The following is a 20,483-nucleotide window of genomic DNA, read 5'->3' on the forward strand; positions in this document are numbered from 1 at the left end:
TTAGTTCTCTCCCACGTGGAATTTCTGAGGTCTAATAAGGCTTGAGCTCTGAGTGAAGCTTTTCCCACACTCAGATAATCCATGGGGCGTCTCTCTCATGTGGATTCTCTGATGTTTAATAAGGTTTGAGCTCTGATTGAAGCTTTTCCCACACTCAGAGCATGTGAAGGGCGTCTCTCCTGTGTGGATTCTCTGATGTACGATCAGGGTAGAGTTCTGATTGAAGCTTTTCCCGCACTCAGAGCATGTGTAGGGCTTCTCTCCTGTGTGGATTCGCTGATGTGAGATGAGGGCTGAACGATGAATGAAGCGTTTCCCACACTGAGAGCATCCATAAGGTTTCTCACCCGTGTGGGTTCTCTGATGTGTGGTAAGGGCTGAGCTATAACTGAAGCGTTTCCCACACTCAGAGCATGTGTAGGGTTTCTCTCCTGTGTGGATTCTACAATGTGTGATAAGTTGAGAGTGCTGGCTAAAGCTATTCCCACACTCAGAGCATGTGAAGGGCGTCTCTCCTGTGTGGATTCTCTGATGTTTGATAAGGTTTGAGCTCTGATTGAAGCTTTTCCCACACTCAGAGCATGTGTAGGGCCTCTCTCCTGTGTGGATTCGCTGATGTGAGGTGAGGGTTGAACTATCAATGAAGCGTTTCCCACACTGAGAGCATCCATAAGGTTTTTCACCGGTGTGGATTCTCCTATGTGCGACAAGGTTTGAGCTCTTATTGAAGCTTTTCCCACACTCAGAGCATGTGTAGGGCATCTCTCCTGTGTGGATTCTCTGATGTGTGATCAGGGCAGAGCTCTGATTGAAGCTTTTTCCGCACTCAGAGCATGCGTAGGGCTTCTCTCCTGTGTGGATTCGCTGATGTGAGATGAGGGCTGAACTATGAATGAAGCGTTTTCCGCACTCAGAGCATCCATAAGGTTTCTCACCCGTGTGGATTCTCCTGTGTGTGATAAGGTTTGAGCTCCGATTGAAGCTTTTCCCGCACTCAGAGCACGTGTAGAGTTTCTCTCCTGTGTGGATTCTACTATGTGTGATAAGGGCTGAGCGCCGACTAAAACTTTTCCCACACTCCGAGCATGTGTAGGGTCTCTCTCCTGTGTGGATTCGCTGATGTGAGATGAGGGCTGAACTATCACTGAAGCGTTTCCCACACTCAGAGCATCCATGAGGTTTCTCACCCGTGTGGATTCTCTGATGTGAGATGAGGGCTGAACTATGAATGAAGCGTTTTCCACACTCAGAGCATCCATGAGGTTTCTCACCCGTGTGGATTCTCCTATGTTTGATAAGGTTTGAGCTCTGATTGAAGCTTTTCCCGCACTCAGAGCATGTGTAGGGCGTCTCTCCTGTGTGGATTCTACGATGCGTGATAAGGTGTGAGTGCTGATTAAAGCTTTTCCCACACTCAGAGCATGTATAGGGCGTCTCTCCTGTGTGGATTCGCTGATGTGAGATGAGGGTTGAACTATCAATGAAGCGTTTCCCACACTCAGAGCATTCATAAGGTTTCTCACCCGTGTGGATTGTCTGATGTGCGGTAAGGTGTGGCCTCTGACTGAAGCTTTTCCCACACTCAGAGCATGCATAAGGTTTCTCACCAGTGTGGATTCTCCGATGTGTGATCAGGGCAGAGCTCCGATTGAAGCTTTTCCCGCACTCAGAGCACGTGTAGGGTTTCTCGCCAGTGTGGGTTCTCCAATGTGTGAGAAGGGTTGAGCTCCGATTGAAGCTTTTCCCACACTTATGGCATGTGTAGCGTGTCCCTTCCAAGTTGATTCTCTCGCGTGTAATAAGGTTTGAGTGGCTACTGAAGTTTTCCTCTGGCCTGTGCTGAGTCTCACAGGCTTTTGCTTTTTCTGGGAGTGCACAACTCCCAGACACATTCCCTTTGGATCTTCCTGATAACGTTCCATGTGGTTCTACTTGCTCAGCATCTTCCTGCTGGGGTTTCTCCTCCTCGTTCTCACTCACCATCCCATCACCTGATGGGAGACAGAGAGAATCCAGACATAGGTCACTCCCTGAGCCGGAGAGAAAGGAAATCTCAGAGAGAGGAATGGAAAAAGAATGAACAAACCAAAATATGTGCGGGAGAGATCAAACCTATCAGGAGCTGATTTTCCCCAAACCCTTCCCCAGAGGAGAGAGGAAGGGATCAGTTTTGGTCTGTATCTCATGAGACCATTCAGGGGAAAGCAAGATTGGGGAGGCACCTGCTGCCAGTTGTCAGTCAGAATAGGTGGGAAGCCATGAGTGACATCTGCCATGATTCCACATCTGCAGGGAACAATCCTGAACTTGGAGAGCTCACAAGGTCTTTGTAGGGCATCCCAAATGTTTCCTGTAGACAGTTTTTGAGTTGGTTTAACCAATTCCTCACTGTAGTGGGGCCGACCGGTCTCCCTCTGAGCAGGAGAACGAGGGACCACTACACTCCCCTTGGTGGGCCGAGCCTAGCCTGCACCGCCCCCCTTGCCGGAAATGCCGGGGCAAGGCCGGAAGTATAAGAGGCAGGCCCTGCAGCCCACTTGGGGCAGAATCCCCAGAGGAGAAGGACACTCCGGCCCATCCATAGCCACAGAAGTGGGAGACTTCGACGAGGAGTGGCCCAGACTACCGGCTGCGGGTGTACTGCGAGGAGCCTGAGGAGCCCTGGAAGAGAGAGGTACCAAAACTCTCTGAGGCAGGAAGTGGCCTGGGGCAGCCACGGAGCAGTCGGCTGCGGAGCCGCGTGTAGGCCAGTTGGCGTGTTGCGGCTGGATCCCCGCCGACGCAGGGGCAGCCAATCCTGCCTCTGCCAGGGCTGGGACGTGGTGGAGTAGGGTGGGCCCACATCCCCCTTCCACCCCACCCCGGGGTGGCTGACTGCCTACACTGTGCAGGGAAGCTCCTGCTCTGAAGAAGGAGCCTCCCTTACCAGCTCCCTTATAGACTGTTGCTTTGCTGGCTGCCTGAGCCCCACCGAGGCTAAAGCCAGACTTGAGACAGTTTAATTGCTGGCAGCTTGAGCCTCCCCAAGCCCAGGCTAAAGCCTGGCCGTGACTTTGTGGGGCTGGGATCAAGAGGACCTGGGGGGCCTTGCTCCACCTTGGATGGAGACAGGGGCCCTAGACTGTTCTGCAGTTGTGCCTTGGCCAGAGAAGCCCAAAGGCAACTAGACCGAGTGGCCTCCCTCCGAGCGGGAGAGCAAGGAACCACTACACTCACCTGTGCAGGCACCTCTTGGGAGCACTTCTTTCTCAGAGCCCTGGAGGTGTGGGACCCACGGCTCTTCCCCTCGTTCCAGCCACGAGATCACAACAGGTTTGGAAACTGGAAACTCTACTCAAGGCAAAGAAAAGAAGAGAGATCAGTGGAGTTTGTGGGATACTTGTCACAAAGAATATTCCATGGCTTTAAGCCCAGCTCATTTTTAAGCTGTAACATCCCAAGGCCATCTCCCTTGGCTCAAAGTGGCAGGAGAATTATTATTATTATAAATCATATTCATTACCGTAGTGCCTAAGAACCAACTAACAGTGGGTCCCCATTGTGCTAGGCAAAGTACAAACACAGAATAGTAGATGGCCCATGCCCTGAAGAATTTACAATCTAAAGAGACAAGACAGACACAGAATGGGGGAAGGGGTAGAACCCACCGTTAGAATATAGATATTCAGGCTGCCTGTGAAGCCTAGACTTTAAGATCTTAGGTGTATTTTTATCACTTAGCTAGTTACAGGGGTATAAAAACAAAGAATCAAAATCACAGTCCGCCTGTGTATGGGCCTTTGCTCACTAGGAGAGTCTGAGGCCTTGTTCTTTGGCTAAGCAGCAGGGACAGCCATAAGCTGGGAAGCGAACGGTCATATCATCACATCCCAAACCAGTCACACTGAAATAAGGTGGTATTGGGCTGTTAGGAAGATGATCCTGTCCCGATAGTGCCCATCAACACCAGATAAAGAAACAGATCTTAAGAGAGCATCTGTCTGGAAAGAAATCCCTTCTCAATGGTTGTGGTTGTGAAACCCTCATTTCTGTATATTTTATCTTTATGGCCCCCACTTTTCTATTGTTAATCTGTCTGGTTCTCTAATTGTTTCTGTCTGCTGTACAATTAATTTTGCTAGGTGTAAGTTAATTAGGGTAGTGGGATATAATTGGTTAGAGAATTATGTTACAATATGTTAGGTTTGGTTAGTTAAATTTCAGTAAAATGACTGGTTAAGGTATAGCTGAGAATATTACTATATAAACTGGGGTCAGACAGGAGGGGGAAAGGAAATTGGAATCATGTTTGTTAAGGGGGGGACGGGAACAGGGAACGGGGAAAAGGGACACAGGCAAGGCTCTGCGGATTCAGAGCTGGGAAGGGGGATGCAGGGTAAATGCTCTGCGGCATCAGAGCTGGGAAGGGGGACACTGGGGAACAGATTCTATTGGTGTATAGAGATAAGCCCAACTAGTGTGAAGGGCTTTGGAATATGCTTGCTTGGAAACTAACCCCAATAAACATTGCATTGTCTGTGCTTCGGACTTCTGGTCTTTTGCTGTTTCTGTCTGTGTGACAAGAACCAGGAAAGTGGGAGGGTGAAGGGAAAGCCATCTAACAAAACTGACATGACCGGATAACCAAGAGGTAAGCCTTTAAGGAAGGTTTTAATACACTTTGGAACCGATCAGGGATTCCCACGAAGACTGATGAGGGGGCAATGGTAAATACGCATTTAGATCCTTTTCTTGTTTTCTATCTTTTCCCCATAAGGCTTAACTTCTGGCACACTGTCATGGATCCATAGGATCTGTGCAATGCTCTGGCTTTTAAACAGTCCTTGGGAGGCGCCCCTTGAATGCACTACACCCCCAAGGGGTTCCACTCTTCCACAAGGATAAGCCATGTAGCTTAAACACTTGAGACTGAGCCTCTGGCTTCAACACTCCTATTTCAACCTGTGAGCTCTGCCAACAGGTCCAGCTAAACGACACTCCTGTTCAGAGACTGTTCCTCATTCAATGCACAGAGCAAGTTTGTGCTGTGACACTGGGCAGACTTTTAAAACATAGCAGGGTTTATTAGTCAACCAAAACACAGCATTGGAAAGTCCTTAGCTTAGCACAAAGCAAAGAAAACAATATAGTCCATATTGGCCAACGCCCTTGAGCCATGCTGCTGTAGAAAACAGTTTGGTTTCCTTTCACTGTGACTGTCCATTTGTCTTTGCTCCGGCAGAGCTTTCTGCGTCTGTGAGCCCAGTGCTTCCTGCTCCCAAAAACATGACGAGCCCATGTATGCTTCACTCAGCCAAGGGGAGATCCTCCCATGGACAGGTGACAACTATTTCCATGTCTCTGTCGGGTATTCCATTGATGTAGGTTGGTCCCAGCCAGTCCTTAATGACCCATTCATATCACCCCATGACAGCTACATGACAAAACACCTCATGTCTCCTGCTCTTTATAATCATAGCAATACCAATCAGAGAGGGAAACTGAAGTGTGTATTGGCATCATAGAAGTATCACCAAAATTCCCACCTCTATCACACACACACTGCTCACAGCCTTTGGAGAGAAAGCGTTAGTCCAGTGAACACAGTGGAGGACAAGCTGCAATCCTCAAACCCTGGTCAAAAAGGAGAGGCATGTGGGTCCCCACGCATAGACAGGGGCTGGCTAGAGGCCTGATACCTGAGAGGCCATTCCTTGAGCACACCATGGAGGCAGGTCTAAGGTTTAGCTACCCCAGAACTGTGACATCACAAAAGCACATTTGGGGGAATTAGAAAATCTAGTGACTCAGGTGTAATGGGAGGGAGAATTAAACTCCCCCAGTGTCTGGAGACGGCTGGGGAATTAAACACTAAAATTCAGGAGCAACAGCCTCTAATTCTTCTGGAAAAGGAGAATGTAAGAAACAAGAACTGGGCCACGCAACCTCAGGAGGGACAGGCTCAGAGATCCAAGGAGCCTGGAGGGAAGACAGCTTGTGGCTGCTGCAGATGGAGAGAGAGGGGGACAAGATTCTCTCCAAACTCTCACTTCTGTTGACCCCAACCTGATTTTATGATCTAGGACCTAGTCTCATGTCTCATGGGCAATTTTATACTCGCTAGAGGTAAAACGTCATTATTAGAGTATTGCTTATTAACTTGGAACATGCATGGAGGGGCAAGGAGGTGAACATAGATAAATGGGTTATTAATCTTGCTACAGTTAAGGGACTTATATTAGGTTGAGGCTTTGTGGGAGTAGTTATGCTGAAGTGTGGGATTTACTGGAATAGGCCTAAGGAGAGAATCCCAGGTCAGATATTTTGCACCTCATTTTGAGAGACTAACAAGGAACCACAAACAGGTGCAATACGCCACAGGATTCTGAAAGAAGGAAGCTGGGGTGGGCTTTAGCAATTAGGTTGCTATGAAGTATCTCAGCAGTGGAGCTGCATTCATTTATTAATAATTCCAATATATGTGATGTAAATCATGAGTATCAATGCTTGATGTTTAATTATGGACTTCCCAAAGGCTACATATGGGTTGGGGCAGCTATTGACATTATTGTAATCAGAGTAAAGGAGCAGATATGGTATATAGCCATCCTGTTACCATAAGGAAGTGGATAAAATACCTCTCCTAGTTACCATTTTTTCATTTTGTCAGGTCCCCGAGACAGTGTAAACTGAAGCAGGGCCTCCCTTCTGATGGTGTCCCTTGCCCCTCCATCTTTGTTTCCAATGGTGTCCATAACTTGTAAGTATGCACAGTACAAGACCCTCTTTACTATACTTATCTTAGGCCTGGTCTACACTAGGAGTTTATGTCGAATTTAGCACCGTTACATCGAATTAACTCTGCACCCGTCCACACCACGAAGCTATTTAGTTCGACATAGAGGTCTCTTAAATTCGACTTCTGTACTCCTCCCCAACGAGGGGAGTAGCGCTAAATTCGACATGGCCATGTCGAATTAGGCTAGGTGTGGATGGAAATCGACGGTAATAGCTCCGGGAGCTATCCCACAGTGCACCACTCTGTTGACGCTCTGGACAGCAGTCCGAGCTCGGAGGCTCTGACCAGCCACACAGGAACAGCCCCGGGAAAATTTGAATTCCTTTTCCTGTCTGGGCAGTTTGAATCTCATTTCCTGTTTGGACATCGTGGCGAGCTCAGCAGCACTGGCAACGATGCAGAGCTCTCCAGCAGCGATGGCCATGCAATCTCAGACTAGAAAGAGGGCCCCAGCATGGACTGATCGGGAAGTCTTGGATCTGATCGCTGTGTGGGGCGATGAGTCCGTGCTTTCCGAGCTGCGATCGAAAAGACGGAATGCAAAGATCTACGAGAAGATCTCTAAAGCCATGGCAGAGAGAGGATACAGCTGGGATGCAACGCAGTGCCGCGTGAAAATCAAGGAGCTGAGACAAGGCTACCAGAAGACCAAAGAGGCAAACGGACGCTCCGGATCCCAGCCCCAGACATCCCGTTTCTACGAGGCACTGCATTCCATCCTAGGTGCGGCCGCCACCACTACTCCACCACTGACCGTGGACTCTGAGGATGGGATATTGTCGACGGCCAGTTCCTCGGAGATGTTAGCGGACGGGGAAGATGAGGAAGGAGATGAGGAGGACGAGGCAGTCGGCAGCGCTTACAACGCTGATTTCCCCGACAGCCAGGATCTCTTCATCACCCTCACAGAGATCCCCTACCAACCGTCCCCAAGCGTTAACCCGGACACAGAATCAGGGGAAGGATCAGTCAGTAAGTGTTTTAAACATGTACACATTTATTTTTAACAGAACAGGAATATTAACAATATTAACAATGGGTTTTTCATGATTAGTTTGCCCTAGGCGCTTAACGTTTCAGTCCTTGGCAGTGCAACTACTGAAAAAAAATCTAACAATGTCCGGTTTAGCATGATTGTTTTGCCCTAGGCGCTCTACTGTTTAGTCCCTGCCAGTGCAGCTACAGTAAAATCCGGTCTATATGTCCGGGGATAGAGCAGAAATCCTCCTGGGACATCTCCACGAAGCTCTCCTGGAGGTAATTGGAAAGCCTTTGCATCAGGTTCCTGGGGAGAGCGGCCTTATTGGGTCCTCCGTGGTAGGAAACGTTTCCGCGCCAGGAGACAAGCAAGTACTCGGGGATCGTAGCCTTGCAGAGCATGGAGGCATACGGCCCTGGTCTTTGCAGGCTTTCCCGAAGCATCCGTTCTTTCTCCGTCTCTGAGATCCTCATCAGAGTGATGTCGCTCATGGTGACCTGCTTTGAATTAGGTAGGGGAATGTTAGTATTGGGACTGCTTGCCTATTCCTTTACAAAACTGTAACCGGCGGTTTACAGCCACGCGGTGGAGGCGGGAGAGGAGCAGCATACAGGGATCTTTCCCTGGGACAGCCGCGAGGGGGTGGGACAGGGGCAGAGTTCATGCTTGCCGGATTGCTGGCAGCAGGGACTGGCATTGCTTTGAACGTGAAAGGAGGCCAGTGCTATTATTAAAGTTTTAAGCAGCCACAAAAGTCTACGGCTTACCATGTCAGCCTGTTACCCAAATTCCGCTGTCCTGTCCCGCTTGTCTGATCTGCACTGCAAGACCCCAGGCACTGAATGCAAAGGCCGAAAATTCAACCTTGTCCTGAGTGCGCATGTGATAGGTGCTGTGCATGGTCTTGTTCACAGAGAAAGACTATGTTCTTTGTTCAACCAAAAATTTATCTTTCTGAGGAATTCACTCCCTTTTTCCCATCCCACAGCTGCGACTGTCTCCCGAAGTACCCTGGCATCACACTCCCAGAGGCTAGCGCAGATTAGGCGTAGGAAGAAGAGGACATGGGAGGACATGTTCTCGGAACTTATGGGCTGCTCCCGAGCCCAGGCAGCCCAGCAGACCCAGTGGAGGGAGAACTTGTCCCAAATGCACCGATCACACATGGAACGGGAGGAGAGGTGGCGGCAGGAAGACCAGCAGGCGACTCAAACGCTGCTTGGACTAATGAGGGAGCAAACGGACACGCTCCAGCGCCTTGTGGATGTTCTGCAGGACCGGAGGCAGGAGGACAGAGCCCTGCTGCAGTCTATCTCTAACCGCCCTCCCCCGCCACAAAGTCCCATACCCCCCTCACCCAAAGTCCCAAGAAGGAGGGGTGGCAGAGTCCGTGAAAACTCTCACTCCACCCCTGCAGACTGCTCTCCTACTAGAAGGCTCTCATTCCCCAAAATTTGACAAGTCCTTTCCTTCCCGCCTCACCCAAGCCCCCGTCCCAGTTTCATCCCCCAGTTTCATGTGTAGTTGCTAATAAAAAATATGTTTCTGTTAATTACTGTTTCCATCATGTTCTTTTAGAGGAGAGTCTGTTTGAAGGGGGGGAAGGGGGTTGGTAATTGGACAGGACAGTCACCTTTACCAGGGTACAGACGCGGGGGCAGGTTCAGCAGCAGGGCACACACACATTGCATTCACTAGTTGCCCTGGTCAGTCTTGGAGGTGGTTTTCATGTTCTGGGGGGGGGGGGGGGGGGGGGGGGGGCTATGTGACTTTGTGGCGGGGGAGGGCGGTTAGAGATCTTATGCAGCGGTCCTTATCCTGGATCACAGAGCCACGCAGCAGGGGATCTGTAACCGTCCTCCCCCTGCCACAAAGTCACATAGCACCCACACACATATTCCCGAACAGGAGGGGTGGCAGGCTCCGTTGAAACAACCAGTCCACCAGTGCGGAGCCTGTCATTCCTGGAGTTTAGAAGCGTCCTTTGCATCACTACACTACACCCGCTCCCCACCACAGTCTCCGTCCCAGGTTCAACACTTTCCCGCGAAAACAGTAATAAAGAAAATGGTGTTTATTAACAAATTTCAAGTGATTTTATTTTTAAACATGTGTTGGAAGGGGGGGAACGGGGTATGTAACTGGAGAGGATAGTGAACATTTACTGGGTAAAGAAACGGGGGCAGGTTCAGCTTCTCTGTAAACAAACTTAATAGTCAGAGGTTACCCTGCTCACTCAGGAACCTAGCTTTCAAAGCCTCCCAGATGCACAGCGCGTCCTGCTGGGCTCTTCTAATCGCCCGGCTGTCTGGCTGGGCATAATCAGCAGCCAGGCTATTTGCCTCAACCTCCCACCCCGCCACAAAGGTCTCCCCCTTGGTCTCACACAGATTGTGGAGCACACAGCAAGCTGCAATAACAATGGGGATATTGGTTTCGCTGAGATCAGAGCGAGTCAGTAAGGTTCTCCATCTCCCCTTGAGACGTCCAAAAGCACACTCCACCACCATTCTGCACTTGCTCAGCCGGTAGTTGAAGAGTTCTTTTTCAGTGTCCAGGGCGCCTGTATAGGGCTTCATGAGCCAGGGCATTAGCGGGTAGGCTGGGTCCCCGAGGAGGACTATAGGCATCTCCACATCCCCAAGAGTTATTTTGTGGTCCGGGAAGTAAATACCTTCCTGCAGCCGTCTAAACAGACCAGAGTTCCTGAAAACACGAGCGTCATGAACCTTGCCCGGCCATAGGACGTTGATGTTTGTAAAACGTCCCCTATGGTCCACCAGTGCTTGCAGCACCATTGAAAAGTAGCCCTTTCGGTTAATGTACTGGCTGGTCTGGTGGTCCGGTCCCAGGATAGGGATTTGAGTTCCATCTATAGCCCCACCGCAGTTTGGGAATCCCATCGCGGCGAAGCCATCTATGACCACCTCCACGTTTCCCAGGGTCACTACCTTTGAGAGCAGTAGCTCAACGATTGCGTTGGCTACTTGCATCACAACAACCCCCACGGTAGATTTGCCCACGCCAAAGTGGTTCGCGACCGACCGGTAGCTGTCCGGCATTGCAAGCTTCCAGAGGGCTATGGCCACTCGCTTCTGGACAGTCAGGGCTGCTCGCATCCGGGTGTCCTTGCGCTTCAGGGCAGGGGACAGCAACTCACAAAGTTCAAGGAAAGTTCCCTTACGCATGCGAAAGTTTCGCAGCCACTGTGATTCATCCCAGACCTGCAGCACTATGCGGTCCCACCAGTCCGTGCTTGTTTCCCGGGCCCAGAATCGCCGTTCCACAACATCAACATGACCCATTGCCACCATGATGTCCTCGGCGCGGGGTCCCGTGCTTTGTGACAGGTCTGTGCCACTCTCAGACTTCAGGTCCTCACCGCGCTGCCATAGCCTCCTCGCCCGATTTCTCAGCATCTGCCTCTGGGAAAGGTGGACGATAAGGTGCGAGGTGTTGACAATGGCCATAACTGCAGCGATGGTCGCAGCGGGCTCCATGCTCGCAGTGCTGTGGCGTCCACGCTGTCACTGACCAGAAAAGTGCGCAAACTGATTTTCCGCCTTCGCTTTCAGGGAGGGAGGGCTGGAGTGACTGTTGGATGACGACAGTTACCCAAAACCACCCTCGACACATTTTTTTCCCCAGAAGGCATTGGGGGCTCGACCCAGAATTCCAATGGGCAGCGGGGACTGCGGGAACTGTGGGATAGCTGCCCACAGTGCACCGCTTCCAATGTCGACGCTTGCCCCGTTAGTGTGGACTGACAAAGTCGAATTACTGTCCTTAGTGTGGACACACACGTTCGACTTTGTAATATCGATTCCACATATTCGATTTAAGTAAAATCGAACTACTCTCGTAGTGTAGACATACCCTTAGTCTATTGTTATGTGTATTGATCTTTGCCTATGATTCCAATTATAACTGTCTGTATTAAATCAAGTTTCTGTGTGTTTAACAAAATTCCATCTTCTCAATTAACTTTGAGCAGCCATGTACAAGGTCAAGTTGTACCCCAATACATAGGTGTAAAAATTGTACAGGCAACACTACCACCCTGTGACATCATCAACAAAGTGCCCATTTGTGCCAGGGTAGTGGCCCTGCTCTGGGAGGGAGGAATGCAGCAAGGACTCAGGATCGGTGGCCGGGGTCGCTGTGAATAGAGATGGGGAGGTTATATGGGGAAGGAGGATAATGAGGGGGAGAGGGAGATCAGGAGTTAAAATAATATTTGAGGGAAAAAATGTATAATGAAGTGAAACTGAACAGAAATAAAATCAGAGCGTAGGCTCTAAAGCAAAAAGGCTTGGGTAGGGATTCGGGGTTAAAGGTCTGGGATCTCCCACAGCTCTAGATCCCTAAACCTCTCCTCCCTCCCACTGACCCACCCAGCCCACCTCCTCGGTGCCCTTCCTCCACACTCCTCTCCACTTCTTCCCATTACTCTCAGCCGGCACCACTTCCCGGAACCTTGGGAGCTTCTCGTGTTCCCTCCTCATCTCTCACTAGCTCCTCCCTCCCTGCTGCTTCTTAGCTCTAATCCTGCACACACCCTCCCCATGTCCTGGCACCCCAGAATTTTATCTACTGCCCCTCTTCTCCTCCCCTCCCACGGCTCTGTTCTCCCTTCACCCGTGGGGTCCTGAAAAGTAACATTATACACTCTCATATCAAAAGCGGAGCTCATCGACTGTCACACAAGCTATGCATGAGTCATACACCTATTTACTCAATTTAGAATTCTACAGGCAGCATATTTTCCTCTTAAAATGAGGAAGGCATGAAAACTGTAGTTATTAATGTATCCAATAAGTATACATTAAATGCAATTTTAAAATGACTGACAGCACTGAAAAGGCACATGTCCAAAAATTATACTAGTGGGTAGGAGATAAGGCAAAAAAAAGGGGGGCAAGGAAACTTGTCAAAAGTTGTATGACGAATAAAGGTATAAAGTTACTACTACTCAGGTTCTTTAGAGCCCCCACAGCTTCTAATAACCAAGGGGACAGGACTCCTTACCCAGCAAGACCACCGTCTCATAGTTCTCCTGCATAACATCCCTGTAGAAGGCTCTCTGAGTGGGGTCCAGCAGAGCCCCCTCTTCCCTGGTGAAATCCACAGCCACCTCCTCGAAAGTCACTGGCTCCTGAAAGAGCAAGAGTCCAACACTCAGTACCTGCTGCCCCAGTCACAACCCCACTATTCACAGAACAGCAGCCCAGGTAAATGGAAGCTCCGCGAGGCACATGTTAACAGAGTCCCACCCCACCTTGCTTAGAGCAGCCAGGAGGCATCAGAGGGTAGAAAGAGAGAACCTTTGTGTCTCCCAGCTGACAGATGGAGGCAGGGTCTTCACATACCTACTAGCCAGAGCTTGATATAGGAGATGGGGCTGTCTCTGGACCCTGCTGGTGGCTCCCTGCTAGGAATCCCAACACTCTCCAAATAAAATATATGGAAGAAAGGGGAAGTCAATAGTAAAGAATATAAGCTAGAAGGTCAGAATTGTAGAAAATTGGTAAGGGAAGCTATCAGAAATCAATGATCAATCAATGAAAATAAGAAGGAAGCTTTTAAAAGTATATTAAGTACAAAATTAATCCTAACAATGGTAGTGGTAAATTACTAGACAGAAACAGCAGAATTATCACAAATAATGCAAAAGCGTTCAATAAATATTTCTCTCCTGGATTTGGAGAAAAACAGATGATGTAACTCTTATCATAAGACGTTGACGACGACACTCTTTCTATTCCAACAATAACTCACGAGAACATTAAACAGCAGCTATTAAAGTTAGACATGTTGAATTCAGAGGGTCCAGATAACTTGTATCCAAGAGTTTTGAAAGACCTGGTAGAGGAGCATGGACGACTGTTAATGTTGATTTTAATTAGGACTTGGAACACTGGGGAAATTCCAGAAGACTGGAATAAAGCTAATGCTGTGCCAATATTTAAAAAGTATAAAAGAGATAAACCTAGCTAATTACAAGAGTGTCAGTCTGACATCAATACTGGGCAAGATAATGGAGCAGCCGATACTGGATTTCATTAATAAAGAATTGAAGGAGGATAATATAATTAGTACCCATTAACAAAGGTTTAGAGAAAATAGATCCTATCAAACTAACTGTATATCGTTATTGGATGAGATCAAAAGTTCGGTACCTAAACTTCTGTAAGGCATATGACTTGGTTCAGCACAATATTTTGACTAAAAACCTAGAATGATACAAAATACACACGGCATACATTAGATTAAAAACTGTGATTGTAAATGGGGAATCACGGTCGAGTGGATTTATTTCTAGCGGGTTCCTGCAAGGATTGGTTCTTGGCCCTGTGCTATTTAACATTCTTATCAATGACCTAAAAGAGAATATAAAATCATCACTGATAAAGTTTGCAGTTGCCACAAAGATTTGGGGTGGTGGTAACTAATGAAGTGTGAGTGGATTCAGGCTCCAGCACTGGGAGTCTGGGAAGTTTTCCCAGCCCTGGCTGGGGGGTTATTTCCTGTTCCACAAAGAGGGGAAGTTCCATTCCCAACTCCTGTGCCTTGAAATTAGGCCCTATCTGATGCTACACCACATATTCAGCATAGTGGTATGATTATAATATGATCAAGACATAATTATGATGCATTTTGTGCAAGATGCGTCATGTGCGGTGTCATTGGAAAAGTTATGATTTGTTGAATATGATTATCCTATTTGTGTGCATGGATCATGCTGGTATCTGAAGTTATGAATATTGACTCTGTATTTCAAATGTGCTTACTCTGGGTAACACCCACAACTAATCTTTCAGGTACAACGAGGAAGCCAGATAGCGCTCATGGCTCATCAACAAAGACAATGGACCGTGGAAGAGCTTAGCCCGCCTGTGAATGTTTCAGCCAGCCTATGAATCATGGCTACTATGACTCAGCAAGGCATGCTAGGTCATGTGACCAGATCACATGACACTGAACTCCATTTTGGTACCTGTATTTTTCCGCAAACTGGACTGGGAATTGAGTTTGGAACAAAGGGTTCCTGCCATGTGGAAAAGCTACATAAGGTGGGGTGTGACATCATCTCTTGGCCTCACTCCCCAGACAAGAGAACTCCGGGAAACACCTGAGGAACAAAGACTGAACTGGGGGAAGTGCTGGTCCCAGGGTAAAGGGATTTCTAGCTTGTGTATGGAAACTTGGTGGACTGCTTGTATCAGTCAGGGTGAGAAATTGCTAATTCAAATTCTATCCATCTAGTATGTTAGGCTTAGTTTGAGTTTTTGGTTATTTGCTAAATAATCTGATTTGATCTGTTTGCTATCACTTATAATCACTTAAAATCCATCTTTCTGTAGTAAATGAATTTATTTTATGCTTTATCTTAACCAGTGTATTTTGAGTGAAGTGTCTGGGGAAAATCTCAGCTTGGTTAGCACAAGCTTGTTGTGCATATCTATCCCATATCGAGGGGAAGGCGAACTATATTAATGGGCTTTCATTATACAGATCCCTATGCAGTATAAGATGGTATAATTCTGGATTTCTACTACAGCAGGTGTGCAAGGTTGGGGAGCTGGGAAATTGGCTGTTGTCTTCTATCTGTCCTTGAGTGGCTTAGGTAAAGCATTCAGGTAGCTTAGTTGGGTGTATGGCGCCACCTGCTGTCATGTTGGGTGATAACAGGGCCTGGAGAGGCTGGCTGAATATCCAGCAAAGCAGTGTGAGATAGGCCAGCCCAGCTTGAGGGTTAGAGGGCACAGCAGTTCCCAGAAGCCCCCCAGACTGCACCCCGGGGGTGACAACCCATCACACCCTAGATTACACAAATCTCAGCAGGTTTCTCACATTCTGACCCCTCCCTTTCTCCACCCTAGATATTTCCTGCCTCCCACCACCTCCAGCAGCTCCCACCCTCCTATGCATTTACTGCTCCTCTCCCTCCAAGCAGAATCCACCACCAGCTCCCTGATAATCCCTTACCTGAGCCAGCTCCATTGCAGCCATTTCCTTCCCCCTGGGAGGATGGGAGGATCTGGAGCGAAATGTGGATATTATTCTGTAGCCTGCCAGGGTGAGAAGGGCAATGTGAGAGAAGTCAGATGGGGCTTTTGTCCATTTCAGAAGCTGATTCCCCCCAGATTTTTCCCTGCTAACGGACATTCTAGGTTCTGCCACACTGTGAAGCACAGAGTGACCTTATTCCAGTACAGGCCTAGCCCCCTCCCACCAGGGTGTAACCCTCTGAGACATGGTGAAACCCTCCCAGTAACAGAGTCTCCCTATTACACTTATCAAGTTTGCGGACGACACCAAGCTGGGAGCAGTTGCAAGTGCTTTGGAGGATAGGATTACAATTCAAAATGATCTGGACAAACTGGATAAATGGTCTGAAGTAAATAGGATGAAATTCAATAAGGACACATGCAAAGTACTCCACTTTGGAAGGAACAATCAGTTGCACACATACAAAATGGGAAATGACTGCCTAGGAAGGAGTACTGCGGAAAGGGATCTGGGGGGTCATAGTGGATCACAAACTCAATATATGTCAACAGTGTAACACTGTTGCAAAAAAAAAGCAAACATCATTCTGGGATGTATTAGCAGGAGTGTTGTTAGCAAGACACAAGAAGTAATTCTTCCACTCCACATTTCAGAAAAGATGTGGACAAACTGGCGAAAGTCCAGAGAAGAGCAACAAAAATGATTAAAGGTCTAGAAAACATGACCTATGAGGGAAGATTAAACAAACCCAATTTTTTTCAGTCTGGAGAAGAGAAGACAGAGGGGACATGATCACAGTTTTCAAGTACATAACAGGTTGTTACAAGGAGAAGGGAGAAAAATTGTTGTTCTTAACCTCTGAGAATAGGACAAGAAGCAATGGGCTTAAATTGCAGCAAGGGTGGTTTAGGTTGGACATTAGGAAAAACCACCTGTCAGAGTGGTTAAGCACTGGAATAAATTGCCTAGGGAGGTTGTGGAATCTCCATCACAGGGTATTTTTAAGAGAAGGCTGGACAAACACCTGTTAGGCATGGCACGCACCCCCTGCCACGCCGGCTCCACCATTTTTGCCGAAGCAAAAAAAAAAAAAAAAAAAAAAGGCAGCTCGGACTCCCGCCTGACGAAGCAAAAAAATAATAATAAAAAAAAGAAAGCGCTCCTCCTGCCGCGCACCCCCAAGGATCCTCTTGCGCACCCCACTTTGGAGACCACTGGTCTAGATAATACTTAGTCCTGCCTTGAGTGCAGGGGACTGGACTAGATGACCTCTCGAGGTCCCTTCCAGTTCTATGAACCAAAGGCCAGAGAAGAGCAGAATCAAAGGAGGCACTTTGGGGGATTCTCCCTGTCATTGTCCCCAGGGCAGCTGTCTCAGGTTTACAAAATTGTTTGATGCTCCAGCCTTTATACAGTCTCTCCTGGGAGTGCCGCTTTCATGGGCTGGGCCTAGTTTTAGCTTTTGGCAAGCGTGACCCCAGGAGCTCTGAGACTGGGCCTCCTTGCCTCAGCACCTTGTTTCTTTCTGTGGCTTCGCAGTGAGTCCAAATGAGTAGATACTCCTGATAGAGACTGTAAACATAAGAATGGCCCACTGCTCAGACCAATGGTCCATCTAGCTCAGTGGCCAATGCCTCCCCCACCCCCGCCCCCGCCCCGAGGGAATGAACAGAACAGGGAATCATCAAGTGATCCATCCCCTGTCACCCATGCCAGCTTCTGGCAAACAGAGGCTAGAGACACCATCCCTACCCATCCTGCCTGTGACACTGGCAAATGAGATGTTAGCTCTTGCAAAAGCCCCCATGTCTTAACTGAACATGGACAAATGCATAGCTGGAATCAGTCTGGCTCACCTGTGCTAGTATTGTTAAGACAGCTATTAGAATGATAAGAATGTGTTTAGTGTTTAGACTTGATTGAATGCTTGTGGGTTGCTGCCTGGGTTAACATCTGACTAGTTGCATTGTGAGCCTCTGTGGCTATGTAAATCACCAGACAGGAGAGAGACTTTACCTATGTGAAGTGCTGATTGGTAACAGAATGCATTACACCCTGCCTTGCAGGAAAGGTCCATCAACACCAGATAGAGTATTATGGGATGTTAAAGAAGGCAAACACCTGTTGTTGTGCTCTTGACTTCCCATTAACTGAGTTTGCAGCTCAGAGCACATTGCAGGAAGGAGATAAAAACCCCATACAGAAGGAACTGATCATCTGTATGCTGCTTGGACTCTGGGGGGCAAAGTTTCTAGGCATAAGCAAGAGGTACCCAGCTGCTTAGCCTGGGTTATACCTAAAGAATATGTAGAGCTTGCTTATTATAGAAGTTTCTATATCCTTTTGAAATTTAAGACTAACTCGTCTGCATCTATATGATTACCTGCTTTAACTTTGTAAACAACTCTTGTTTCCTTTTAAATAAATCTTAATACAGGTTATTACAGGACTGGCTACAAGTGTTGTCTTTGTTGTGAGATCTAGATTCAATTGACCTAAGTGGCTGGTTCTTTGGGACTGGCAGTAACCTGAACATTGCTGTGATTCATGGTGTAAGGCAGTGGTTCTCAACCAGGGGTCTGGGGCCCCCGGTGGGCCACGAGCAGGTTTCAGGGGGGCTGCCAAGCAAGGCCAGCATGAGACTCACCGAGGCCCAAGGCAGAAGGCTGAAGTCGCAGCACATGGGGCTGAAGTCCGGGGCCCTGAGCCCCACCACCCAGGGCTGAAGCCAAAGCTTAAGCAATGTAGCTTTGTGGGGGCCCCTGTAGCATGGGGTCCCAGGCAGTTGCCCTGCTTGCTACCCCCTAACACCAGCCCTGGTTTTATATGCAGAAAACCAGTTATTGTGGCCCACGTGAGCTGTGCAGTTTTTATAGCATGTTGGGGGGGCCTCAGAAAGAAACAGGTTGAGAACCCCTGGTGTACGGGACCATCTGTCACAAAGGTAGGCTCCCCTGGGTGGTGAGATATATGGGATGACCCAAGGGGACTGTCCGTGATTCCATGTTAATGCTGTTACAGTGCCTGAAGCGTTTACACTGGATACTTGGTTGGTGAAATCTCCATATAGACCTCACAACCAATGTGGGGTTTGTGCCCTGCTTCTTCCCAGTCTGCCTGAGGCTGGTGCTCATGCCCTCGAGTCACTGAAGACAGCGTTACAGAGACTTACGGGCACAACGCCACCAGCAGCAATTGGCAGCAATGCAGAGCAGGCTTTACAGTGACACAGTGTGGGCCAAATGGTCCATGGACTCAGTCAAGCCCCAGTTCTCCTCCAGTGCACGTCAGCATCCCGGCAACCTTCAAGGGCGGTCAAGGCTGCCACTCCTGGAGTGATGATGGCTCTCCAGCATAGCATCACCTGCGCCCCAGGACCTGCCTTGTCTCCGGAGACAGTGGTGAGTGACAGATGGTGCACAACGGATCCTGGGGGGCGGGATAGGGAAAGGGATAAAAAAACACACCTCAGGAAGTGAAGGTGACAGGCATTGTGGTGGCAGTAATGGGGAAGGGGAGGAAGTGGGAGCAGGAGGGAGCAGCACCCTTAAAGGCAATGCTGCCAGTGGGTCGCCTCACTACATCAGGCATGGGGCTGATAGGGGGTGATGGGTTTCACACGCACCCTGGATCTGGGTGCCTGTGAAGGGCTATATAAAGCCCATGCTGGCAGAGAAGGGGTTAAACTGCTGCTTTAGTCTGGACAGGCCCAGCCCCTCCACACCTGCAAACCATGCCAGGACTGGAGCAGGAGTTAACAGGAGAGACCTACTCTACTCAGATGGGAGCAACCCTAGGAAGGGAACAGTCTCTGGAGCATCTCCAGCCCCAAATAGAGGGTTGGCAGCATTTGGGGCTCTGGCCTTCACCGAGGGAGGATGGGGATCCCCGGAGCTCAAAGGGGGAGCAGGCTGAAACTTGCACTGAAGACCCAGTAAACTCTGAAGGGGACTGAGATGCTCCCAGGGCCCCCAGAAGTAAGAGGGGCCCATATCCTGATGGGATCTGTCCACAGTCCCCCCCCCATTTCTTTTCTTTCATACCTTTATTTACCCTTGTTTGCTAACAGTCGGCTCTTTTGCTGTTTCACCTGGTACCCCGAGAGAGGAAGAAAGTGCCCCGAGGCCTCAGCCAGAGGGTGGAGCCGTGACACACTAGAAGGACATGCCCCTGTAGCACCCCTGGGGCAGGGGGCAATTGGACTCACAGAGGTGCACCCCAGAAGGCCTGAGGCCCAGCAGTTGGGCACCAGTTTGATGGGCTGGATGGCCTCTCACTGGGGGCTGCCAGCAGCCTGGCACATGGAGTAGATATGGGGTGGCCTGTGGAGCAGGAAGCGGGGCAGCGTCCCAGACAGCACACCGAGAAGGGAAATGGAGAGGGGACAAGGGGCACTGCAGTGAACTCAGCACCCGTCCTGAAGGCCTTTGGCAGAAAGTCGTCCTCTCCCTGGCCTACAGGGGTCAGACAGTGACACAGAGATCCCTCGGCAAAGGGTCACTTGGTCTTTGCCAGCAGCTCTCACCTGAGACCTGACAAACCCATCACACCAAACACATCTCTTGGAGGATGGTCATGTGAGGTGTCTACAGAAAGCTCATAACTGGCCAAGACTCATAATGACGGAGAGATCAACGTATGGGTCACATGTAAGGAACAAAGCATTTATATTGAAAATCTACTTTATGGACTTGGAATGGAAAATCAATCACC

General features: G+C 49.0%; 1 protein-coding gene across 1 annotated transcript; it reads right to left on the reverse strand.

Moving 5' to 3' along the window:
• LOC135889204 (gastrula zinc finger protein XlCGF57.1-like) lies at positions 1 to 15,761 on the reverse strand. The gene is made up of 6 exons (XM_065417038.1): positions 15,747 to 15,761; positions 12,786 to 12,912; positions 1,272 to 1,991; positions 936 to 1,103; positions 684 to 851; positions 1 to 599 (listed from the first exon to the last, which is right to left on the reverse strand). The coding sequence occupies exons 1-6, from the start codon at positions 15,759 to 15,761 to the stop codon at positions 1 to 3; spliced, it is 1,797 nt and encodes a 598-aa protein (XP_065273110.1).
• Between the last annotated feature and the right edge of the window lie 4,722 nt (positions 15,762 to 20,483).

The sequence above is a fragment of the Emys orbicularis genome, chromosome 15 (genome assembly GCF_028017835.1).
Source record: "Emys orbicularis isolate rEmyOrb1 chromosome 15, rEmyOrb1.hap1, whole genome shotgun sequence".
Classification (NCBI taxonomy): Eukaryota; Metazoa; Chordata; order Testudines; family Emydidae; genus Emys; species Emys orbicularis.